The 27,368-nt window shown below is 35.8% G+C and overlaps 1 protein-coding gene across 2 annotated transcripts in view; it reads left to right on the top strand.

Moving 5' to 3' along the window:
• The window catches only part of mle (dosage compensation regulator mle), a 68,066-nt gene that overhangs the window by 39,894 nt on the left and 804 nt on the right, over positions 1–27,368 (top strand). For both annotated transcript variants that reach the window (XM_089247922.1, XM_089247924.1), the window contains 9 exons: positions 1,014–1,223; positions 1,366–1,439; positions 3,091–3,243; positions 5,408–5,568; positions 10,382–10,493; positions 11,486–11,738; positions 16,182–16,280; positions 20,440–20,607; positions 24,811–24,926. In XM_089247922.1, coding sequence (XP_089104048.1) covers positions 1,014–1,223; positions 1,366–1,439; positions 3,091–3,243; positions 5,408–5,568; positions 10,382–10,493; positions 11,486–11,738; positions 16,182–16,280; positions 20,440–20,607; positions 24,811–24,926 — 1,346 coding nt within the window. The remainder of the gene's footprint in view (positions 1–1,013; positions 1,224–1,365; positions 1,440–3,090; positions 3,244–5,407; positions 5,569–10,381; positions 10,494–11,485; positions 11,739–16,181; positions 16,281–20,439; positions 20,608–24,810; positions 24,927–27,368) is intronic.

Below are 27,368 nucleotides of genomic sequence, written 5' to 3'. Positions count from 1 at the left end.
TTTTAATTAATAAGCAGCCAGTAAATTTTAATTAAAAATTCAATTTTTTTTTTTAATTTAAAAAAAAAATCGATTTTTTTTCATACCCCAGGCATTTTGTTTACACAAAAGTGGTAATGGAAAATAATAATGATTAACATAAGTTATTGAAATTTAGCTAAATATTTTTCAGTGACACAAAATATGTTGGAATAATATTTCCCCCTTCCCATTTCTGTATGATGTTCCTCTCATATGCTCACTTTTTCCCCTCTTTTGAGGACTTTTTTTTTCTCCTTCACCACAATTTTACATTCGTATGTTTGTCGTTTTTCACTCTAGTAAAGTGTTTTTCATCATATTAGACACGTCTTTCTCATCTCTTTCTTCCACTCTCTGCTCACCTACAAAATAACAGTTTTTTTTGTGTGTTTTTAATAGGATTGGCTTGGTACCCAAGATAATTGATCAACTTATTATCATGCAATAAGCCATCAGATGGTGATGGCAGCACCAGTAGAACATGAAACTTGTGTAACTCTCACAATATAAATACCTTGGAGCCACGTATACACTCAACACACATTCCAGGCTGTACCAATTTGTTATAAATTCCCCAGAGGAGAAAATGTTTGCAAAGTGCATGTACAGTGAACAGTAGTAGCGGCAGTATTTGCTGTGGTCATCTCGTCACCGTTTTTGTTGTACCCGTGTGCCAAGACAGATTATGACAAGGACTGTGCAGGTATTGAAATCATCACACCCCTAAACATCCATTTGGTGAGCTGCTACTTCCGACCTTTCTGGGCAAGTCACAACTGTAATGGTTACACACTAGGAGCAAAACATTTTTTTCTGTGCAAGAAGTCCTGTTCATTAGCTGAATTTCAGTAGGTCTGACTATTAAAATCAGCATTGAGAAAATTTTGCTCTCAACCCTGGGATAGTCTGGAAAAGTTGTTAATAATCATAAATTTTTGCAGTTTTTGTGAGTGTCGTTCTAATAAATTTAATACATTTTTCTTCTCAATCAGGCCATTCTGAAATACGTCAAAGATCTGGGAGTTCCTGGAGCCGTCCTTGTGTTTCTCCCTGGATGGAATTTGATATTTGCATTGATGCGCCATCTTCAAGAACACCCGGTGTTCGGTACCCCAGATTACTGTATATTACCTCTACATTCTCAAGTGCCCAGGGAAGAGCAGCACAAAGTGTTTGAACCAGTGCCATCTGGTGTAACAAAGGTTACAAAAAATTTTTGTGCCACATTTTTCAATTGAATCAATGCTATTGAATGAAATAATTCAAAAGTGTAAATCTATATACGTGAAAGGAACAAGACCTAAGTATAATATATTTATTTGTCTTGGTATTTGTTTCATGCAGATTATTTTGGCTACAAATATTGCAGAAACCAGCATCACCATCAATGACGTCGTGTATGTGATTGATTCATGCAAGTATGTTACTTTATTCAATCTTTTTAAAAATAAATAGTATCTTAAGAACATCTATGCAGTCGGACCCAAATATAACAAACTCCAATTCAACAAATTCCTTGATGTAAAATTTTTTTTCCAAAATTCTGGTAAAAACAAAAGTCAAGCTATAATTTAATGAATTAAAAAAAACCCTTGATATAACAAAACTTTTTTTCAGGATTTGACCTACTTTTCGTTAAGAGACAGACAAACAAACGAAAGTGGGAAAGCAGGAATCTTTTTCTTTTTGTGAGTAAAGTGAGACAATAAAGCCATTTAGGGTGCATAGGAAGGTTTAAGAGGCCAATTGATGTATATGTTACCCCTAAAGTGTAGAAATCAGTTATTCAACAGATTATCTAGGCATCAAATCAGTTAATCTGCAGATTAGCTAGGTAATGTGCACGTTAACGGCTAGGAGCAAATCAGTTAATCTGCAGATTAGCTAGGTAATGCTCTGCAATGTGCACATTAACGGCTTTCGAGCTTTAGTGGTAACATATACACTAATACTGTAAAAAATTAAGCTGCCCACATGTTTAGAATCAGTAAAGTTATAAAGTTACTTCAAAATTTTATGCTTATTCAAAGAATGGCAGGTCATCTGAAGAGAAAGCATTTTTCAGTTAGCAAAAAAAAAAAAGAGAATTTTGACAGAATTTTAAAAAAATTGTAGAGGTGCCAAGCAAACGTCTGCATCTCAACTTTATTCTTAAGTTTATAATGTACTAGCTATAATACCCGGCGTTGCCCGGGTTTTCTTCAATGAGGCTTTTTGGATCATGTGATATCTCCCTCTTTCTTTCAGGGACACGCAAACCGTGTCTAAGTTCACCAATATGGCGACTTCCTGCGCAACTCATGAAAGAACCAAAAAGTTATAGTTAATGTTGTACACTGAAGAGCCAAAAAAACTGTTACACCTGCCTAATATCGTGTAGGGCCCCCGTGAGCCCGCAGAAGGGCCGCAACACGACGTGGCATGGACTCGACTAATGTCTGAAGTAGTGATGGAGGTAATTGACATCATGAATCCTGCAGGGCTGTCCATAAATCCGTTGGAGTAAGATGGGGGTGGAGATCTCTTCTGAACAGCACACCGCAAGGCATCCCAGATATGTTTAATAATGTTCATTTCTGGGGATTTAGGTGGCCAGCGGAAGTGTCTAAAGTCAGAAAAGTGTTCCTGGAGCCACTTTGTAGCAATTCTGAACGTGTGGGGTGTCGCATTGTCCTGCTGAAATTATCCAAGTCCGTCGGAATGCACAATGGACATGAATGGGTGCAGGTGATCAGACAGGATGCTTACGTACCTGTCACCTGTCAGAGTCGTATCTAGTATTTCATCGCTACCTCGGAGATGCTGTGTCCCATCTCTCGTGCGCCGACTATAACACCACGTTCAAACTCACTTAAATCTCGATAACCTGCCATTGTAACAGCAGTAACCGATCTAACAACTATGCCAAACACTTGTTGTGTTATATAGGCGTTGCCGACCGCAGCGCCATACTCTGATTCGTTCCATATCTCTTTATTTGCATACGCATGCCTGTGGCAGTTTTTTTGGCTCTTCAGTTTATGTTATTCTGGTGTTTTTTGTGTACATTGTGTTTCCTCTCTCTTTAAGGGTGAAGATGAAGCTTTTCACATCTCACAATAACATGACAAATTATGCCACTGTGTGGGCTTCAAAGACTAATTTGGAACAGCGTAAAGGTCGTGCAGGTCGTGTAAGGGCTGGCTTTGCTTTCCATCTTTGTAGCAGGGCAAGATTCGAAAAGTAAGTTATACTCTAAAAAAATAAAATATTCACTAATTCTTTTAAAATTGTGTATGCAAAAATAACTACATAACACCTCTGAAGGGGGGGGGGGATCATGTTCCCAAAGGGTAACTTTGGGGAGGGGAGGCTGCTGATTTTAAAACTGGTGTTGGTTGTGCCGAATTGGCTCTAGTTTTTGAGATAATGCATACTCAAAATTTCAATATAGTCTGCAACCACTAATTTTTGCATGGGAATTTTTACTTTCAAATTTTTTTTTGTGTGTAAATTTCGTAAACAAATTTAAAATTTTGCATTTATTTGCAAAAACATTTTGCTCAAACACACACAAAAACAATTTTCAAATCAAAAAATAAATAAAAGTATCAAAAAATAGTTGTTAAAAGTGTAGTTGTTGTCACAGCTTCAGGTGGACAGAATAGTCTACGTGTACTATGGCAAGCTTCATTGTTGTGTTGGATGTCATGTGTAGATTCAATTTATTTAAACTCTTCTCTGCTGCTGTAGCATAGTAATATGCTCTTCACCAACTCCACAATTCCCCATTTGTCAATTTTTTCTGTAAAAATGTCCTTGAAATTAGCACTCAGATAAGAACTTACTCGAAATGAAAGTCAGCTTAACTCATATTTTACGAGCTAAAATTTCATTGTGAAAACTTATGCTCGAGTTATCGTTTTCATATTCATGGAGCGAAGCAACAATATGCTTCATATACATATTCGCTCAGATAAATTACAGCTTTGAACCACTAATTCCACCTGGTTACTACAGGCCTCTTTGGAAGAGGTCTGTAGCTTACAGTTGAATACTTTTTTCTTTTTGGTAACTTAAATACACTTTATTTTTCTTCTGTACATAAAAAACTGTTTCGGTCTTTCCCACAACGGAATTCAGTTCTTTGAATTCTTTAGAATACATCCGTTGGAATATAAGAAATATTTATGTATTTACATTTGCAGTTTACGGTTTCAATCATAACCAATCATATATTTTCTTTTCTGCTTTCTCCTGCAAATCATGGCTAGATAGCATCATTTTGATAAGATATTTTGTGTGTTGACATCACATGTAAGTTATGTCACTATCATGGCACGTGGTCGCATGGTGTGTACAGCCTATATAAGAGAAATGTAACTTCACTGTGTATTATCCTTATTTTCTAGTTTGTTTTCTTTTCTTTTTCCCTCATTTATTAATGTAACGTGTGTACTCTGGTGCTATTATGTTTTTTATATTTAATAAGTAACTTTGTTTTTAAAAGAAGTATTTTTATTATGTCGTTTACGACATCAGCAGTCATTTCAAGATGAAATGGCTAACAATATAAGCAGTTCAAGGTATGCCGCACTCTGCTAACCTCATGAAGGTTAAACAATTATTAACGTCACCCACAAGATTTGCTTTATGTGCCCAGCATTGGTAGTGCAAAATGATGTAATCATGAAGTGTTTTCAATAAGTTGAATCATGCAGTCATAGCTTGCATGAAGAATATTCAATTTTGTATTCTTTTAAGGTGTCAGTTATAGCTTGGGAAGCATGTGGAAGAATTAGCGACGTCTAAATGTAAGGTGCACAAGTAAATTATATTGAGATTCCATAGCAAAAAGTAGAAATTCACACTTTCACATTTATTCGTCAAAATTAGCAAATTTTGCATTTATTTCCTGAATTTGAAATTATTGCATTTTTTTGCGTTTATTTCGTAAATATGAAATTTACATATCCCTAATTATAACATTTATATCATAATCAGACATCAGTGTCTGATCATGATATAAATAAAATCAGGTCTTTATTTATTGATATTAAGTTTATTAATGATTTACATTTCGTGAACTTCAAACATAATTTGTATGCTGCTTGTACGTATTACTATTAGAATTTAACTTTAACTTCATCTAAACCACTAGAGCCGATCTGACAAAACCTATGCCAGATTTGGAATCTGCACTCCAAAATTACTAAAAAATCTTTGAAGACAAAATCAGTGCTGAGCAGTGATAATCAATTGAATAAAGTATTTGGACTTCTTGGACTTTTGGTGTGTTTGTGGCAATTATAAGTGTTCATTGACTTCTTTCAGTTATTAGTGACATGCATTGCACGTCTATATTTTTTTTATTTTTATGGAAGTTATGTCTTAAATTTGTTGACAGGTTGGACAATTACACCACTCCAGAAATCTTCAGAACACCATTGCATGAAGTAGCTCTCGCTATAAAGCTCTTGCGATTGGGTGACATCAGCAATTTTCTGTCTAAAGCTCTGGAGCCGCCACCTATAGACGCGGTCATTGAGTCAGAGGTCCTTTTACGAGGTAATACAAAACAAATACAGTTAAACCTCTCTTTCACAAACACTGGTTGGACAAAAAAATTTGTCAGTAAAAGGGGGGGGGGTGACCGTTAATCAGGGATTTGAAATCCATACTTTTATTATATGGGGAAATAATTTGGTCATAAAAGAAGGGGGGCCCCCCATCTGAGAGGTGTTCGTTAAGAGGGGTTTTACTGTATTTCCATGTTATTTGTTCCAAGTATTTTTTCATATCTTAATTGTGGATAATTTTTTAAATCTAAAACCATGAAAATATTACTCTCCTTCAAGGGGGAATTGAAAAATTGTAGGTGCCGGATCACTACAGAGTTGCCCGAGTGGCTTGGTGGTAAGATGCTCGTCTACCATCGTGAAGGTTGTTGTCAGGGTCCCGGGTTCGAACCCAAGGGAGGATATAGATAAGATATTTCCCCTAATGAACTCGAAGTGACCACCGATAGACAGCGCCTTCACTTCCAACCCATCTCACTAATGGCAGTAAATTGCGATATAGCGATATGGCCAGAGCTGGTGTTTGGTGAAGTAGTAGAGGATCACTACAGAGACTACTAAACCATACATGCACCTCGTCCATATTCCTCTGTGGAACCTCTAACGAATCGGTACGTGCTGGAATGTGCGTGTACGTGTAGTGAAACCTGACATGAAGTTTGTTTCTGTGCAATGCTTGTTATGTGTAGTGCCGCCATCTGCCACCAGTTTTTCTAACTATAAGTGAAGTGTAATGATTGAATAATTTATTGTTGTAGGCCTGTTGCTCTATGTGGCGAGACTTTTTAATAGGGAGATTGGCTCGCATTTGCGCCTGAAAGTTGGGAACCACAAGAAACCAACTTCAGCTGACCGCCACTGTGGCGGCAGTCGGTTCGAACCTGGATCCTCGCGATGCGAGTCCGTCACTGACCACTCGACCACCACAGCAGCAGTACAGAGACTAGGAAATCAGCATTGGCACCTATAATTTTCTGCATTTGATTGCTGAATTAGAGTCAATGAATGACTTGAAATTTTTGGAATTCATGACGGAGTGTTTTTTGATCCTAGGAAACTGGGGAAAAAATATTATGTAGGTTAGTTAACAAAACTAACCATTTTTCTAGAGAACGAAATCTTGCTTGTGTGGGCTCGTAAGAAATTTAGCTGACGCCTAATTCTTTATTCGATTTGCCCATCCCTGTACTACAGAGATAATTTAAAAAAATTGTCACATTAAATAATTTGAAATCTTGGCAGAATGATTCAAAACAAAGGTTAACTAATAGGTTTATTGTTTTAAATCCTTATGTACATTTCAAGACACACAATGGGTGTTGCCTTCAGAGGAAAAAGAAAAAAAAGTTAGGAAATGACTATAATATCTTAATGAACTGGGGTCCCCCTTCAGTACTAGCCTTACATTTTGTACAGAGGTTGCTTAGTAGCATGTCTGATAAAATCAGACGCTGAGATTTGAAATAAAAAATTAGGTCTTTGATTGAGCTTTTGTTTACGACTAGGTTATTTCCTTATTGATTGTTTGACTGTCTTTGTTGTGGTATTAGTGGCTTGAAAGTTTCTGCAATGGCATGATTGGCTGGATAGGTCATTCTAATTTTTCAAAGATTTTTCTGTAAAATGTATTGGTACAGTGGTGAGACAGTTGTAGATTTATTGTCGTTCTCTGAAAGCATTGTTGCAGGGTTGTTTGGTTTAAACCAGTTTGGTTTTTTTCAAAAAATCAAATAAAAGTTGCCAAAATATAATTTTTTTCCTTGAAAAATATCATATTGGTTCATTATTAGCCAAAATGCTTCATTTTTACCCCATTTTATATCCTTGGGGTACATTCTGATGGTATATCTTTAAATGACATAAGATTTTATAAGTGGTTTTTTTTCAAAAAGTCTCATAAAAGTGGACAGAATATATATATATATTTTTCATATGAAGTATCTTAGTTATTTAAAGTTATATACAAAAGCCAAAATTTCTCATTCTTACAACATTTTCTAACCTTTGGCTACATTCTGATGCTCTATCTTTAGCAAATTCATGAATAAGGATTGCATAACACATCTAAATGTAGTGGTGTATTATCTCACAGGGTTTCTTTTTCTATTCACAAAGAAGCAGCAACAGTAGTGACACCATCATGCTAGGGGCAGGTGGTCCTATAATCCAATAAAGACACCAGCTGTCCTTAAAGGACAAAGACCAGTGTACTAGTAGTTACATTACCTCACATACATTTTCATTTCCTTTCCCATAAGAAGTAGCACATCTCCTACTGTATATCTCCCAGTCTTAATATTTAATAGTTGTGTTTTTATACTTTCACACTGTTAAGCCCAGTTAATCAAGGTTCTACTGTATAGCAGTAACAGATTTATGAAAAATAATCAGCTATATACAGGGTGATTATAGTTTTGATTCCAAAACTATACAATAAGTACTGATCAGAATGACTTGAAGATTTGCATGGATCCTCCTGAAGCAATGGAAGTTTCTTTTGCAAAAGGAAAAAAAGTGCAAGTAGATGATGTTGTACTTGGCCAGCAGTATAATCTATTTTGTGCAACCACATCATTTCAGCACTTCCACAGTATCAGTGTGTGGATAGAACTTCTATCAAGATGCACATTGCAATACCAGCAAAGCAGCTGCTGAAGACCCATTTTGACAGGATGCACCTTAACCCTTGCAACTTCTGGCTGTGGGGGTACCTCAAAATGTTATAAACAGTGGTCAGATTGCAAACTTTAGTGAATTGCAATCTCCATCATATCTCTTATATGTTAGAAGTTCCTCAGGAATATTAACGGGGGGGGGGGGGGGACGTGTTTGGTTTAATAAAGCTGAATTGCAAGCACATCCACATCATGACTATGACATACCCTGATCTGTTGTTGAACGAGAATTTTTGTGCTTTCAACCTCAAAGCCAGAACACGGTGGACAACATATTTAGCATTTTTTATTAAGTAAGTTGTAGTTATTTGTTCAATTACTTCGTTTTTTGTGATTTTTCCATGAATTATGAAATCGTGCAATACTATGATTAAGTTATCATTTTGCCATGAATGGCTATTGTTTCTATTCTGAAAGCAAATTTCCCACATGTTGGATGATGACATTAATTTTACTTTTTTGAAAGTATTTTTTTCCATTTTACCAAATAAAATTCCATTTTTTCAGGAATATTCATGTCAATTTTCAAGTCATTCTGACAATTATTCTTTTTTTACAGTGTTTTGAAATCGGAACCTTAGTTATAATCACCCTGTATATCGTAAATCATTGCTAATTAATCTGCATTATTTATGCTTCATTAAATACATTATATTCACCTAATTTTTATTCGTTTTTGCAAAATAGCTTCCTAATTAAGTATACTGAAAGTATATAACTGGAGAAAAACCTCTCTGTATTATATGATTAATAACAACATTAAAAGAATTTTCAAACACACAGTAATCCATTAAGCTAAGCAAAAAATAATTAAATTGTTAAAGTTGGTTTTTGTTAAAATTTAAGAAATATTTATTGATTAATTAATATGGGAATAGTGTTAATTACATCAGTAAACATTTTATTTTAATTACCAGAAGTTTGAATGATTTTTCAAAAATTTTATTGTTTTTAATGTTAATACTATTTAAAACAAAAAAACCTGGTTTAAACCAAAAAAAACCCCGGTTTTTCGGTTTTTAAAAAAAAAAAACTGTTTTTTTACCAACCCTGCATTGTTGTGAATGTCCTTAAGGCAAGTTGTCCACTGGAAGCGACAACATGCGGCAAGCTATTCAACAGCCAATATTGAGTCCAACAACAAAGTGTGCATCTGACATTGTCCATTGAAAGCAACCTCTACACACTGTTCATGACTGCATTACATGCAGACGAGTGTGCTCGTTAAATAAACTTAAGGAAATATTGAAAACTAAAAATTTTAAGAAAATTTATTGTCCATTACTTCATGGGACATCCGACATAAACTTGGGAAAGGTGTTCTTGTTGTAAATAAATAAATATTTTTAATTGATTACTGCTCACCATCACAACCCATAAACAGCAATTATAAAATTTAAAAGTTTCCATGTTCGTATGGGGGGGGGGGCAGCAAAAATGAAGCAAATAGTGAAAAAAAAAAGAGTAAATAACCATACTGTGTTTGCATAAATATAGCAAGAGGCTCAAGATCCTGTTCAAATCGAAAAATCTCTTTTGCTGTTTTAGCCAGAAATCACAAGCTGAAGATCGCTGTCAATGGATGAAGTTTTCATGCTTTCTGTGCAATGGAATCAGTCTTGCAAATACAGACAACTGTGCTCTACTTGTTTATTGCTTCAGGTCGCTGTCAGTGGACGGCCAGCCTAATGATAATCCAGTAACACTTAAGCTTTCACATTTTGCACTATTCGAGTTTGACTAAATTAAAAAAACATGACCATTTTCCCAGCAATGACCTGTTACTCTTGATTTCTCTAACTCTTGTCTAACTGGTCTGTCATGGAAGCTAATTTTCTGGTGATTTCAAAATCTTGTGGGATTTGCTCCTTGATTGTCCAGCATGTCAGAGGTTCCTCAAGAATACACAGACCAAAACCTATTTGGAGTACCATGTCAAAATCCTGTGCATTTTGGCAAAACTGATTGGGTGAGACACTGGCTTCAGAATTTTTATTAATTTATATCTATCACAGGAGGAAGAAGGTTGGTAATTGCTATAACAAGATTCTTTTCCTTCGAATTATTTTTATCATATTTATTATTTTTTAACAGTGCTATATCAATTTTGACATTTCTTGATCATAGAAATGGGAGCTCTTGATCGCTACAGTGATTTGACACCCCTTGGAAAAATTCTAGCTCGTTTGCCAGTCGAGCCAAGACTTGGGAAAATGCTGATTTTAGCTTGCATTTTTGGGTAAATTATTTCTTTTTTTTCTTTTGAAATTGGTTATGACTCGAGTTTCAAAGTGCTAAACTAAAAAAAAACACTATTTCCTGCCTATAATCCACTCAAGCAAATTTTGCTACTTTGAAGGGAAAAAAATGTATATGAACTTCATATAAAAATTTCTAGTTTCCTTTACCACAATTAATGAAATCTTGAACATAAAGATTTACCAGTGAAAGGGTTTTAAGAGAAATGCATCTATTTTCTTCTCTCATCTGTAATATCTTAGAAAAACATATTTTGTGATTTGTATTAAAACAAATATTTTTAAAAATAATATGAAAAACACAGTCGAAACCATAATGTTCGAATGCAGAGTTATTAGTTTTAGTGATTGGATGATCTCCTGCAGAGAAAGTGGAGGTGGACATACACTTGATATAATTTTCCAATATTAAATCAAAGTATACGTATGTTGAAAGAAATTAAATGAAACTTTTGCATTTTGCTTCGATTTTTCTGATTTATTGCATTTTTAAAAACTGCATACTTAGTGAAACACCCTTTATAATTCAAACTTTTTTGCTGTTCCCTTAAGCTTTGAATTATCCAAGTTCAAAACTCTATTTATTATGCATGTATCAAGAGCAACCTCCATTATTGTAAGAGATGTCTTCTTTTTGCTACAGATGAAGGAACTCCTTGACATTTTAAATGCATTTAACTTTTTACTTTTGAGTATTTTTGGGTTCGTCAACATTTCATTTCTCATTGACTGCTAAAAAAATAAATATTTTGCATCAGTAACATTTTTAGTGTTTATTGTTTTTCCATAAGAAATTGAACTTTATTTTTTTTAAATATGCTGTGTGCTACAAAAGGGAAAGAGTATTACTTGGACATATATGTAGACATTTTTTTTTATTCAATCCAATGCGAGAGTAATTTCATCCAATTGATCTCAAAACCAATTCAAATACTAATTCAAGAAAATCGAAATCAGTTTACTTGTTTTTCAGGTGTGGCGACCCTTTGTGTATCATGGCTGCTCACAGTAGTACGTTCCCTGAGCCATTTGATACTCCTTTTCCAAAACGACTCGCTTATGTTCATCGCAAATTCTGTGGCAATAGGTGGAGTGATCATCTGACGATGCTGAATGCCTTTGTCCAGTGGGAAGATGCGCATATGCAAGGGGAGTATGCTGAATCTGCTTTTTGTGAGAGGTTTTCCTTGAGCTTATCTACATTGAGGATCACCTACGATGCAAAGGTTTGAATCAATTAATTTGTTTGTTTATGCAGTATTGTTCGCCCAAGGTCTATAATTTTTTGTGTTCGACAAATTATTCGATGATGATAATCATTTGTTAATTTGTTCATGAAAATAATCTTCATTAACTTTTCCATGCTCTTATTCAGTCATAAAATTAAAAAATTGAAATTACGAGTCGAGTCAGGCTAGGTTAAAAATAAGCTATTAGCAGACATACATTGCTATGAAATTGTATACAGGTTCACCCCGATTTAGTGCCATAACGTTTGAGTGAAAAAAAATCTTCCATGTCCTATTCACATCTGATCTAAAACTGATTATTAACCACTTCACGTACAAGGTTTTCACAAGAAATTTGGATTATCTGTATTTGACGAATCAGCAGTAAATCTGGGAACCTTTTGCTGACCTGACCACATGTTAGAAAAAGAAGAAAGGGGGAAAGAAAATATATATATGTATATAAAGGAAAAAGGTGTAATAGATAAAGTAGATCAGAGGTTTTTTTAGACTCCTCTTTTCACTCTCACCCTACATGTGTTCTCTTTTGCTCTTGCATGCATATAGTAGAAATATACATTCTATGTGTATAAAAAAAAATCAACAGGAATATAGAGAAGAAAGAGGAAAATGCAACTTCCATAGAGATAATGTTACTATATGAAGCTCTTTGCAATGGTGAAGAGAGAGGAAAGAAAACACAGAGAACTTGTTAAATTTATTCCCCCGGTGTTTGGATTTAATATTATGCCTTTGATCATTAATCATTTTTGTCGCACCACGCTCATTTTCTGCACACTAGAGCTAATTAGACCGGCTAATTTGACACAAGTTATTGCTGATTTCAAATGGCATTTTTTTAATACTCACCGAGAGATTGGTGGGCTAACCTCTTGATGTGGGACTCCCTGTGGTAACAACGTTTTTCTGTGGTCATGTTGCTGTTTCTGTTGGTACCCCTGTGTCAGGAAAGTTTCTGACAAGGACGAACCAGGTATTGAACTTGACACCTCTAAACTATCCTGGTACTTCAGATGAGTTTCTTATCAACCTAAGTTACTGCGCCCTTATAAGCCTGTGATCCTAAAGAGGTTTATAAAATTGTTTTCAATTTATTTTGTGTTCATTTTATGTCAAAATGCCCACCAAAAAAGAGAAAAAGTAATTAGTTGATTAATTAATTTGGCTCTATCTTTTTTTTTATCAGGGTTGGCAAAAACCTAACTTGCCCGGGTTTTTCTGGGTTTTTGTGAATATGCTGTTTGCAATGTTACATATCTATCAAATATTAAAAATGGTTTGTATACATCTAATTAGATGTATGTACTTAGTAATTAAATTTAAATATGAAATTAGTATTAGTGAGATTGAGCTACTTCTATAATGTTAAATCTTAATTTCTCTTTAAAAAGTATCTTAACTTTTCTGTACTTTGCATATATTATGACAACATACTCTTCTCCCACGTGCAAAAATCCTTGTATTCAGCCAGTAATTTATTTACTAATTTCTTTAAAAAAATTGTTTTGCTGAAGACTATATGGGGGGGATTGCAAGCTAACAAATGATTTTTAGCAAAAAAAGCCCAATGCGTTTTTGTAAGTAGGTCTGTACTTTATACAGGGAATTTCATTTATAACGTTTTTCAAAAAACCATTGTGAAGAAAATGTAAGCAGGAAAATGCTATAAACTGGAAATGTTGATGAAAATTTGTAAGAGTCATGGGACCATGAAAATAAGTTGTATTAAGTGGGGAAATGTTCTAAATAAAAGAATAACATTCTCTTTTCTCATACAAAGAAATTGTATTTTAATGGTATAAAATGCAGTGGAATTCCTGTATAATGATAATAAAGGACCGGTGGAACTTACTGCTACAGACAGAATACATTAAGACTATGGAAAGTGCACCAGAACCAAAGAGTAATATTGATATATAGGTGATTATTGCTGTACGGGGTATCGTTACACCAGTTGTTATATCACATAGACTTTTTATGTAATATGATATGTTCCTTCCTAAGCGAAAGGCTTGAGGGAAATACAAACTGTATCAAAGGTAATAGACATGGCAACTTCCTCAGACGCTCATTTCATTCATTTCAGGGGGGGGGGGGGAATCCGATTTATATGACATGTAAAATTGCACAGATCTCTTTTTGTCACAATGGATATTGTGAAAGCTTTTTTGAATTCAAGGGTAAGATTGGTCTCTATCTCCTACCCATCTCTTTGAGTCAAAAAATGCTTCAATTAAAGATGCAAAATTTCTTCAATATATTCTATAGGCTAGTTATGAATTTTTTAAAATCTTGAACTATATGAATTGATAGTTAAATAGTAAAAATTAGTAAAAACATAATTTTTTTTTTATTTTCATACTTGATAAAAGATAAAAAGTTGAGATTAATGTTATTTCATGGCTATCTAACTCATAAGTAGGTTGGTCGATCATATAATTTTATAAATAATATTCTCAGCTTATCTCCAAATATATTCAAGAATTTGAAAACAAAGAATTCAGTTTTTAAAATTACTGATGTGGCTAAAACTCCAAATTCCTATATTTCCACGGTGAAATATGTGCTTTTAACATTTCTGAGGCAATCATCCTGTATTTATCCTACGAAGTGATGCTGATGGTTGTTATGTGAATAGGCTCATATAGGACTTTTAATTAATTTCTATATAGGTTATATAAAAAAACTAAGGCTAAAAAGGTTTTGTCATTTTGCTAAAGACTATAAACAAGTGAGAAGGGTGGGCTAACATATGATTTTCAGCAAAACCCACTTTCTAGCAAAAAACTCAGTGGGTTTTTGTAGGCGGGCCTGTACTTCATATACATGGATAACAATCTATTCTTCCATGCAAAGAAATTGTATTTAGGTGGTATATATTTCTATTTGAGAAAATAAATAAAAACCTTAAGGCTTAGAAAGGTAAGTAAATTTATTTGCTTAAGACTGAAAGTGAGATTTGTGGACTGATAAATGATTCCTAACAAAAACTTGCCGGGTTTTCACAGGTGGGCTTGTACTTTGTATACAGGATAACAATTTATTCGCCCATGCAAATAAAGAACATTCAGCTATATAACACTAATTTCTATTTTAAAAAAATAACTACGGCTTAAAATTTCCCGGCAGGTTTTTGTAGATTTTTCCCAGTTTGCCAACCCTGATCTTTACTAGGGCCATTGAGTTGGGTACACACATATGTACCTCAGGTCTTAACTTGAAAAAAGAATCATTATAAAAACCATTTAAAATGAGGTATAGTGACTATGGAAAGATGGCCTCTGACTTTGTGTAACCTTCAGAGGCCCATCTTTCCGTGGTAACACATACGTGTACCTCTGGAGCAAAAAGGGTACAGGAATTGAACCCAAGGCCGGATAAATCTACTTTCCGACATGGCTGGAGCTTGATTTTTTTTTCAATCATATACCAGACACTGCTATGTGCTGATTCATGCATGTAGATTTCTGGAGATTTGTCCAGCCCTGGTTGAACCGTGATTGAATAGAATATAACTTCAAACTGAGTATAGTGCTGAATCACGAAGCAGATTTTTTTGCATTGTTCTGCATCGAGCCCTCAGCTTATTGAAAAGGTTCTTGCTGTGAAAATTTGCCACCGCTATGGTAGTCATAGTGACAGATAGGCATCGCATGAGGACCCGTGTTCAAACCCCACCAGCACCCACAGTGGTAGTTGGCTGAAATTGGTTTTCTGTGGCTCCCAACTTCAAGGTGAGAGTGCAAGCCAATCTCCCAGGTCTACAACGATACAAATCTTCATCATGCTGTACTCTGATTAGGAGAATCCAGGTTCAGACCCAGTTGAGGCACAGTGGTGGTCTACTGAAGTTGGTTTTTCTCAGTTTTCCAACTTCAAGACATGAATGTATAAGCTGGTCTCCCATTTGAAAAAGTCTCTCTGCAGAGAGAAAGTTGATCTTCCAACATGATACCTACATAACATGAAAATTCAAGCATTTACCATCTTCAGTTCGAAATATGAAAGACAGCGGCACCAGCAATAACACTAAACAAGCAGAACTCTAACATCATAAATACATTTTAGCCATGCATGAACATACACTTTCACAGCACGTTCTGACATGTACCGATTTGTTAGGTAGAAACTTGTTTTGTAGTCTGCAGAGAAATGTGTATGAGGTGTGCATGTTTGGTGAAGTAAGGTAATAAAAATTCACACGATTGTGTTATCTACACAGAAGACTTCTTTTCGTACGAGAAAAGTTGTTATTATCCATTGTTCTGCAACGTACATCACAGTTTTCGGGATATTTGGCTTTAGGGGGGGGGGGGGGGTCACTGAAATTCTTCCAAACTGGTGATAGTGTTAAATCATGGTATTTGAGCTGTTACAAAATGTTTTGTCCATAATAACGAGTTCTATTTATTTTTTCAGAATCAACTGAAAGAGTTGTTGACTGCTGCTGGATTTCCAGAAGAATCTCTTGCTGTGAATAGTTATTACTTTGATGGTCCAGATACAAGGCTTGATATTGTAAGTTTTTGCAAACTCCAAAAATTTTTTTTTCTTAAAAATGCTCAAATAAATTTTCTGTGCTCATTATCTCATAATTGCTACTAGAAATGGTCGAATGATGTGATTTATGTGTTGTACCCATTTATAAAGATAATGCTTTTCATATTACAGTGGACCCCATTTATAATTAGCCCAGGCCCATCATCTGGGGGGGGGGTCCGAGGAGGCCGTTGCCCCCCCAGCTTTAGAAAATGTATTAGGAATGGTATATACACTGAAGAGCCAAAAAAACTGGTGCACCTGCCTAATATCGTGTAGGGCCCCAGAAGTTAATGCAACATGGCGTGGCATGGACTCGACTAATGTCTGAAGTAGTGCTGGAGGTAATTGACACCATGAATCCTGCAGGGCAATCCATAAATCCGTAGGAGTAAAAAGGGGGTGGAGATCTCTTCTGAACAGCACGTTGCAAGGCATCCCAGATATGTTCAATAATGTTCATGTCTGGGGATTTAGGCGGCCAGCGGAAGTGTCTAAAGTCAGAAGAGTGTTCCTGGAGCCACTTTGTAGCAATTCTGGACGTGTGGGGTGTCGCATTGTCCTGCTGAAATTGTCCAAGTCCGCCGGAATGCACAATGGACATGAATGGGTGCAGGTGATCAGACAGGATGCTTATGTACCTGTCACCTGTCAGAGTCATATCTAGACGTATCAGGGGTCCCATATCACGCCAACTTGCACACACCCCATACCATCACAGAGCCTCCACCAGCTTGAACAGTCCCCTGTTGACATGTAGGGTTCATGGATTCATGAGGTTGGTCTCCATACCCGTACACGTCCATCAGCTCGAAGCAATTGGAACCGAGACCAGGCAACGTGTTTCCAGTCCTCAACAGTCCAATGTCGGTGTTGTCGGGCCCAGGCGAGGCGTAAAGCTTTGTGTCGTGCAATCGTCAAGGGTACACGAGTGGGCTTTCGGCTCCGAAAGCCCATTATCAATGATGTTTCGTTGAATGGTTCGCACGCTGACACTTGTTGATGGCCCAGCATTGAAATCCGCAGCAATTTGCGGAAGGGTTGCACGTCTGTCACGTTTAATGGTTCTCGTCAGTCGTCGTTGGTCCCGTTCTTGCATGATCTTTTTCCGGCCGCAGCGATGTCGTAGATTTCATTTTTTTACCGGATTCCCGATATTCATGGTACACTCGTGAAATGGTCATACGTGAAAATCCAAATTTCATCGCTCCCTCGGAGATGCTATGTCCCATCTCTCGTGCGTCGTCTATAACACCATGTTCAAACTCACTTAAATCTCGATAACCTGCCATTACAACAGCAGTAACCAATTTAACAACTATGCCAGACACTTGTGTTATATAGGCGTTGCCATCCGCAGCGCCGTACTCTGATTGGTTCCATATCTCTTTATTTGCGTACGCATGCCTGTACCAGTTTTTTGGCTCTTCAGTTTATATTGATACATGTACTTCCCCCCCCCCCCCCGAAGAAAGTTGAAATGACAGCCCTGACGTAGCCCACATTTGTCGAGGAAATCAATGTGTTTGCTTAGGTATTGATTGTATTCTAATTCTGATGGTTTTAATGAGCAAGTGTTTCTCTGTGTTTCAGATTTAACTATTGGAGAATAGAAAAATGAATAACTTTAAAGAAAAATAAATATAAAAAATAAGACAATGAAGATTATAGAAGCTAATAAAACCATAGAGTGGTCTGAAATTATTTTGCGCTATACTCATGATGAGATGATGCACTCAATTAGGAGTGAATGTCAGTCAAATGGTCCAACAAAAGACCTATCCGAATATACTACCTTTTTTTGGTGCCATTATGCCAGGATTGAGGCTTTTCATCAGCATATGTTTCATTCACCATGAACATCACTAGTGAAGGCGACAACAAGCAACAAAATGAAACAATCTTCCTTAGAAGACAGTGATCAACTGTGGTTGAAAATACGCTGGAGTCTGTTTCTTATTGCGATGTGGAATAATTGAGGCAACAATGGGTAGGATTTGGAAGCTTCAAATTGGAATGGGGGGGAATCAGAATTTGAAAGCATTGGTTTCTCTATTGTCTTGATCATTGACTCTGAACTCTACCCAACCAATCAAAAGCTACCATGTCATACCAACATTCAATGTGTCACTAGTTCTGCTTCACAACAGCAATACAGATTATGCTGCAACTCCAGAAAAAGTACCAGATCACAGTCTTCCAAGGAGGTCATTTTGTTGCTACCCGCGCCTATGATGTCCATTGCATTTGTGAACAAAACTGATGAAAAGCTTTGACCACGGAATAACAGCCTGAAAATTTTGGGCAATGGGACTAATACTTAACTGTGGTGACGTAAGAAGTAGGCTATTATTCAAAATTGGAATGCACGGCACACAAAAAAGAGTGGGGATGAGTCCTTTAAAATGCTGTGGTGAGCAGCGCCTCATAGCACTTTCAGATGGCATTTCAAGCCAGGTCATTTTAACACTGGGTTTCTAGCAATCTGGACCTACAAGTTTGATGCAACAGATTTTAATTACTATTCAAAGCGGTGCCAGAACAAGAGGGGGGGGGGTGCAAAGGGGGACAACCCCTTTCCTGCCTTGGGGGCAGTAAACTTTAAAATTTTAGGAGGGAACAAAAACAGAGTGATAAAATCATTGAATGGTGGCGAAATCATGTTTTTCTCCCCCCCCCCCACACACACACACATAAATTCTAGTTACTGTCCTGTGCTACGTCATCAGAGGCTCCCCTCATGCACCACAAGAAAGCACCCTGGGTCATGTCCAGGTGTTAAGACAGACCTGGTTTCCTTTCATGTCAGTAGGGATATTCGATACCCAATTTGTCCTCGTCAGAAACTTCCCTGACACAGGATTACAACAGAAAAAGATTGCTACCTCAGGGAGTCCCACATCAAGGGGTTAGCGCACCAACCTCTCAATGAGTATAAATAAAGCTGCCATTTGGAATCAGTAATAAATTGTAGGTCCCAGTCTAATTAGCCCTTGTGTGCAGAAAATAACAGTGGTGTGATCAAATGATATCTCTAGGGATATTGGTTCATTTTAATGTTTTATTAAACATTCTCCAATTTTTTATGTGGACTAAGAAAATTTTAATTTCTTAGTGTTCTAAAAGAATTCTATGTCTCAACTTAACTCTTAGTTTAACATGGCAATACTAGTGTGAAAAATTATTTCCCTATAGTCACATACAGTGATATCTTGGCTCACAAATTTTTTGGCTAATGAAGATCTTTTTCGTAATTTTTCTGCCTCAGTTAACATAGATTCAGCTAACCAACATTTTAATTGATATGGATGCATGCGCTAATACAAAACAGTTGTGTTGGAGCTGAATTTTCAACGCAATCATCATAATTACTGGCACTAGAGCCAAATTAACTCATGTCCACTTCAGAATCTTTCTCCGGGTGTACCTCCTCTGCTCTTTCTGAAAGTTTTTTTTACTATTTCATGTGAAATGAAGGATTCAGCAAAAATGGAATGAATAATAAAAAACGAACCTATGTTTTCAGAGCATACGTTCCTTCAGCCCAAGACTCATAGCATCGAACTGTACATTCTAGGAGCTTGTATTGTCCATCTGTGTGTGTATCAGACATAGAAATGAGCAGACCAAATCACAAATGTATTTGGGACACCTACGAACTGGACTAGGTTTGGTTAACACCAGCTTGAGTGGACTAACGCTACTGTTGGTTGAGTACATAGTGTAAATTAAAAAGATATTCTGTGTCTCTCATCTTCCTGTAAACTCTCTTTTATTCAATTTTGAAGCTGTTTGTTTCAGCATTCGGTCACTTGTTTCCTTTTCTTATAACTCCTTGGTGTTTTTTAAAAGCTTTACTGATTTTCCATAGAAACCCATGGGAAATCCTATTTCGGCTAACGAACATGATTCCAGAATGAATTATCTTTATTAGGCAAGATATCACTATTATAGTGTATACCCCTGCATAAACAAGTCTAATTTTCGCTGGGGGGGGGGTATTTTTCACTTTATTTGAGCAAATACAGTAACTTTTTTTAAATTTTTAATTTAATACATTTGCAGTTCTTGTTTCATTTATAAGCAATAGGGGAGATCTTGTATCTCAATCAATTTTTTCCCCCTTCATACATTTCAGGTTGCGTCACTTCTTGTGATGGGTCATTATCCTAACGTATGTGTTCATAAGGAAAAGCGAAGAGTACTGACTACAGAAGGAAGGGCAGCTCTCATACACAAGACTTCAGTGAATTACAGTAACATGCCTGTAAAGTTCCCTTCACCGTTTTTTGTCTTTGGAGAGAAGGTATGTTCTCGATATAAGCTTCTCTTTTAAAATATTTTATTTGATGATGATCAATTATCGTGTTATGCTAAAAGTGTGATATAACTGGTATGGCTTATCATGAGAAGTTCACTATTACGAGTGATTTGCAAGTAATGTTCAAAAAGCTAATGTTAAAGCTACAAAAATATGCATGTAATGGTGAATTGTAATATTAGGAAGTTTTCACTATAACGTGTCAACAAAATTCTCGAAAATGTTTGAGTGTTTGTTTCCTTAAGAATTAAAGTAGAAAAAATGGATAAAAACCATGTACAGTTGGACCTTGATATAATGAACTCCAAAAATTCGACAAATGTTTTTTCTAAAATTCTGGCAAAAATAAACGTCAACCCCCTATTTAACGAATAAAAACACCCTTTATACAGTATAACAATTTTTTTTTGAATCATCCTTAATTTTTTTGCATATTTCTCATCTTTTTAAAACCACAATCCAAAAATACTTCCTCATTCCTTGAGGTTAGGGGGGGGGGGGGAACGTATAAAGTCACTTGCCATTTTTTGGAGCCTGGAAACCCAACTTGTGGTCTACGAAAATCATCAATAAGTGTAGATATCTGGAAGTTTAACGATCTTGCTAACTTTCGACAGTCACTCTGCTAATTTTCAAATAACAGATACTCCACCATAATTCGGGATTATTCAGAAACTTTTTGTAGAAAATTGCAGATTAATTGTTATTAATTTATACGTAATTGAAAATTCCATTCTATCATCTATAGGTACGTGGCCAGGGGTCTGTCCAGACTTTTTTGTAGGGTCATGTTTTTGTGAAAAGTTTCCTTAATTTTGTGGGAAGTGATCTAGTTAAACTATCACAAAAGAAATTTCAAATTTATGGTTCCTTTAATTTTTATTTTGTGAAGGATCCGTTTTTCAGGTCCAGAATTTTGGTGAAGGGTTCAATTTTTAGATCCAGAATTTAGTGCAGGGTCTGGAAAATGGACCCAAATTTTGGCTGGGCAGACCCCTGATGGCATAAATGATGTTAAAAAATTGGGAGGGATTGGAAAGGGTATGAAAATGAAACCTCGCTAACTTGACATCCACTTAAGTCAAGATGCTCATGCTTGCGGGACGTTGAGTTATCAAGGTTCTACTGATAAAAAAAGCCTTCGGTTAGCAGAAAACTGTTAAAGGCTCAATAAATCGTTCAGCCTGTCAACTAAATCATTTTGAGATTACAAAATCTTTTTAGAGAATCAGCTGCTGAAAACCTAAAAAAAAAAAATGATTTCGTGATCTGAATCCTGTTCATTTACTAATGCAGTGCCCACCATTTATTAATGTCACAATTATCCTGGTGATTTTGATTTTATCAAGTGGCTCATTTTTGTAACTGACAAATCAGAAACTACAATTTCATTGTAAATTATTTCAAAGGTTTTGGTGATATTTTGCTTGCAGATGAATTTTCCTATCCCATGTGAGTGTCTGTAACATGCAAATTTCCTCAAATTATTAATTGTGATAATTTTTTCAATATGGTTTGGTGTATAGTATAGAGATATATCCACTTTTAATTTCATCCTTAAACTTTTTCTCTTAAACAAAATACTTTTTTTTTCTGCTTTATTAACTCTGTGTATAAACTAAATAAATAGGGAAACAGAATGTGTGTTGTCAATAACATATCCAGATTTTCTTTTTTTTACAAGACTTAGACAATTGTATGTGTATTGCATTGGCACGGATCCACATTATTGTATTACGTATATTTTGATTCATGTCTTGTATTTCATAAGCGTCACAGCACTTTCAGCTCTGTTACATGTTTATTATTCACACCAACTGAAAAAATCTTGTCATCACTTATTATGCTAAATTAACTTTTTCCCTTTCTCATCTTTTTTTTTCCTCTCTTTTCTTAATAATATATAAAATGTTTACTCTTTTTTTTGCTGTTAACTGTATTTTTATTTATTTCTCGTGAATTGTAACCAATTTATTGTAATCATTTTAACATATGCAGTCGACTTTCGATATAACGAACCCCTTCGTCCTGTCAAAAAAAGACGTTATATCTATAGTAAAACATATGTGATAGTCGTTCTATGAGAAACATTTGGGACTTATCCTACTGGTTGTTGCAATGGAATGGTTACTGAACGTGGGGTCGTTATAATAAACGTCAATTGCACAAACATTTTCATTTTAAAACCAGTAAGGGGCTAAAGTCCCCTTGGTTGTTTTGTTTTTTGTATGTGAAAGTTGTTTTATTTTTTTGTAATTATTCGAAATACATTATGACCAGACCAGTGGTTCCCAAATACTTTTAGTTTCCCATGGAAACAACTAAATTAAACAACTAAAACAGGATTTTGTCTGCCATGGACTCTCTCTCTCTCTCTCCCCCCCCCCCCCCATGCCAGACACCACGATTCTCATGGGATATATAATCCCTATTTATAGTTACAGAAACTACACAGCCATGTATCAGCAGGAACGTTCTTAAACAATGTAGGGCATTCTATCCACACAGTACTAGCCGGGGGTGGCAGGTTTTTGACGCATGACAGTTTTTGACAGTGTAAACCACCACGTCAAAAACCTCAAACATTGCTTTTATTGCTTTTCAATGTAAAAATTCCTTGGGAAAAAAAATTAATTGAAGGTGATGTTTAAAGAGACTTTATACATAGAATAAATATTTAACACATTCTTACAGGCTATTTTTTGTAAAACTTTCATATAAATCGGGGTATTTTAGTGATATAAAGATATTTTAACATATGCATATTAAACTGTGATACTTATTTTTGTAATATGTTTTATTGCCATTTTCTCTCATGGGATGTGAATATATGCACTAACAATGGCAGGAATGCACTACTGTGGATGTATAATCCTGTAATCTAAAAATGTATCAGAAAGCTCACACGTGTCGCAATACGAGTTTTCATTTCATGATGCAAATGTGCTAATAGGATTGTAAAACAATTTTCAACTCTCTATGGAATTATTTTGAACAATATGCAGTCGGACTCCCGTACAACGAATGCAGATTTTATGAATTTTTGCATATAACCAAGTTTTTTCATTTCCCGTGAATTCTGTATTGATTATCAAAAGGGTATGAATATAATGAATATTTTTGTTGTCTTTTCTGACTTTGTTATAAACGGGTTCTTGAAAAATATATATATATTTTATATTCAGTAATTATAATTAAAAATATAAAACGCCTTCATCTCTAAAAGTAAGCATGTTATTTAACATATCTCTTATCAGGTTAAAAAAAGCTATTTGATAACATTGACTGTTTTAATATTGAGTTAGCTTCTGAAATCAAAAACTTGACCCTGTGATCTCCTATCACACATATTTTGAATAAACAATTCTATTATTTCGCTTAGCAAATTGAACACAGGTAATCAGTAGTTTAGATAAAACGAAATAAAGAATTCTATATCATCTGTTCTTTAATCTTTGTGTGTCGAAAAATTTAAAATTGCCAATTATAATTAATATTTTGTTTCAATATTATTGCAATAAGTTAGTGTTTAAAAATAAAACTTGACAAAAAACGTACTTTTTTGCGTATTATCATGTTATATACCTTTTGTGTTAAAAACATTATCAGAAAGAATTCATTTATGATTCTATGAATTAATATCACGATGCTTGTCATGTCAAAAACCCAACCCTGTACTAGTAAATGTGATGCAACACTGTTTCGTACAGAGAGATTTGACAAGTATAATTTTTTGTCAAATAATAACAAAATTACGACTGCAGTCTACCGACATTGTAGATGTAATTAATTTGATGAAAACGTCTTTTAAGTGCAGTAGATTCCAGCACATATCAGACCAGGGTGTGCCAGATCATTCCAAGTCAATTGAAAAAGCCCATTTAAATAATATGAATTTCTGTGCACAGACATAGTGACATATTTTCCTCTTCTTTGTTTAAAGAAAACCTCCTAAAAAACGTGGGGTTAACTCACTGCCAAATTATCGAAGTTTACTGTTTTATTTATATTTATTTTTTTTTACTTGGCATATTTTTTTTAAATTCTACAAATGGGTCATGGAACCCCACAGTAAATAGGCTGTTGACGCCTGGAGGTGGGACCCAGACACACCCAATTGTGATTGCGAACTACTAGGACTAGCCTATGGTAGACAAAATGAATTTCATCAGTTTATTCTTGTTTTAGATTCGTACCAGGGCAGTTTCTTGCAAGCAAATGACCATGATCACACCTATTCACCTGCTTCTCTTCGGATGCAAGAAAGTTGAAATTGTGGATGGAGTTGTACAAGTCGATAGATGGTAATGCTCATGTTGATTCTGTTTTTGTTTATTAGTATTAATACATGGTCCGGATTGACTACACAGTGCTACTCCAAGTAAACCAAAAAAAAAACCACTGGTTTGGAAGACTGGCTTACCACAGCCGATTTCTTTGTTATAGGGGCTATTCAAGTATTATGTCGAGGGGGAGGGGGTTTCCGATTTGCTGAGTTTTGATGATTGGGGTGGGTTGGATAATGCTTACGTCATCAACCATCCTTTATGAAAATATTCTTAACCCTCTGACTGCTCAATTTGTGGACCGAAATTGCTTCAAAAATTGCGTAATTTTTTTCACTCAAAAAGTGAAGTTTGAGCGGTAATACCACGTGCCTTCAAATGCCGCAATTTATTGGACAACTAACGACATCTGTTGGCCAAAACGTAAATGAAACGTCTTATACTATATATAATTTTTTTCAGTTATTAAACGGGGAAAAAACGGGATGCGCTTCTCAATAAAGGAAGAAAAACACATGCCCGCGGAAATCGCGGGATGAGCAGATTTTGCTACATTTGAGTTGCCCGTGGAAATCGCGGGATGAGCAGCCAGAGGGTTAATGGCATCTTCCTCGGTGCGCCAAAAACGAGAAAAACTTTTCAATAGTTTGTGGGCCCTTGAAGTAACACTTCCCCCAATATGGGGGGGGGTACTTTTTCTCAATTGATTAAAATAATTTTTTTTAAGTACTCACCCTCCCGAAGAATCTCTGAATTTCTGGACTCCAGAAGTTGGCTCGTCTGTTGCCAGATTTTCAAGTAAATTGCTGGTTTTTTACCTTTTGAAGGTTGGTAGGTCTGTTTGTTCAATTTTTGTTTTAAAAAATTCTTCAATTCCCTTGACAGTACTCTACATTAGAGTTAAAACACTTGTCAAGTCTTTTTTCCATTGTTGAAAACATTTTTTAAATGCATCTATTGTGATGCCGGACAGTTCCGCTCCATCGTTTTTGTTTGCACGTCATCCGTGTTGGCAAAGCACTTCCATTTCAGGTCCCTCTTCATCTGAAGGAATAAAGAAAAGTCACACTGAGCTAATCCGGGTGGGGCATTGGTTTTTGGACACTGGCAGCAATTGGTGCACTGTGAAATATGCTTGAAGCAAAGCATTGTCACCATGCAAAAAGCAGCTACCCATCTCTCACAAATTGGCTCTTTTCTTTGCACACTGCTGTGCAATCTTCTTAGCAGCTAGCTTGTGAAAAAACATCCATATACTTGAGTCTTACCCATAGCAGCATCCCCATAAGCTGTTTCCAACTTCCCAACAGTTTTTGCTGCTTTTTTTCCCGAGCAGGAAGCAAAACTTCACAGCCCCGCACGCTGTTCAAGTAAGTCTGCTATGACAGAAAATGAACAGGCTAAAAAGCCTCAACGAAAAAAATTTGGGCATGCAAAACACAACTTTCCCAAGCAATACCACTGGGCACGTTGACTCAGGAGGAGTGGGTTTTATGCTTACCTAGTAGGAAAACCGTGTACTACGGATGCTCTGCTTACCGCGAAACAATTCTGGTTACTTTTTTCGGGTGCTTTCTCATATATGATTTTTCACAGCTTTCCCATGAAACTAGCCCATGCCACGCCTAGCTCATGTGAAACACTCAGTGCAGATTGAGGATGCTGCTCACTATGCAGTCTGCTAAAACAATCAACCACATGTTTAAGTATTTCAATATTAATTTAAGTTAATCTTATGCTGTGTATGAAGTTTTGTCATTACAGTTGAATCCCGTTTTAATGAATACTGTTATAGCAAAAATCTTGTTTTAACAAACACTTTTCTAATCTCCCCAAATAAGTTTACATAGGAACAATGCTAGGTAACCTGGAATTCATCGAAATTTCGTTATAACGAAGTGATTCCTCCGGTCTCTTGGTGTTCATTATAATGGGATTCGACTGTATTTGTAAAAGTTTTTTTTTGTATGTAATTTTTATGTACATGAATAATAAAGCACCCGACACCATCCAGTCCCTTAACTGCAACAATGGCAAAAGTTGGCAATTGCTGATAGAGCCTGGGTGGTGTGCGGTCTAAAAGGTGTGCTGAGTCAATATCATCTATAGCAGAAGGCTTTTGCGCGAAGCTCTTGACTGAAAGAGGTCATGTCACTTATAGCCATTGGACATACTATAAAAAATGGTAAAGATGGTGCATGTGTCTGTCAGCTATATCCAATGGCTATAGGTGAGATTGCCTTCTTTAGTGACATCACAAGCTTCGCACTGAGGCCTTCTGCTGTAGATAGCATTGGTCGAGTCCTCCCTTTCAAACTGGTTTTAGATTGGATGCCATGTAGCATTATGCCATTGGTGTCTATTGATAATTTGTAATTTTATAATATATCACATAAAAATTAGACTTTCATCTCATCAAAAATGTTTGTTTTCAGTATGCAGTAGTATTTAAACATTTTT

The sequence above is a fragment of the Pholcus phalangioides genome, unplaced genomic scaffold (assembly GCF_987345545.1).
Source record: "Pholcus phalangioides strain wild (caught in Gottingen) unplaced genomic scaffold, Ppha-v1.0 ptg000018l_1, whole genome shotgun sequence".
In the NCBI taxonomy this organism is placed as follows: Eukaryota; Metazoa; Arthropoda; class Arachnida; order Araneae; family Pholcidae; genus Pholcus; species Pholcus phalangioides.
Note: the sequence above shows the minus strand (reverse complement) of the source record. Positions and strands in the feature narration are given on the sequence as shown.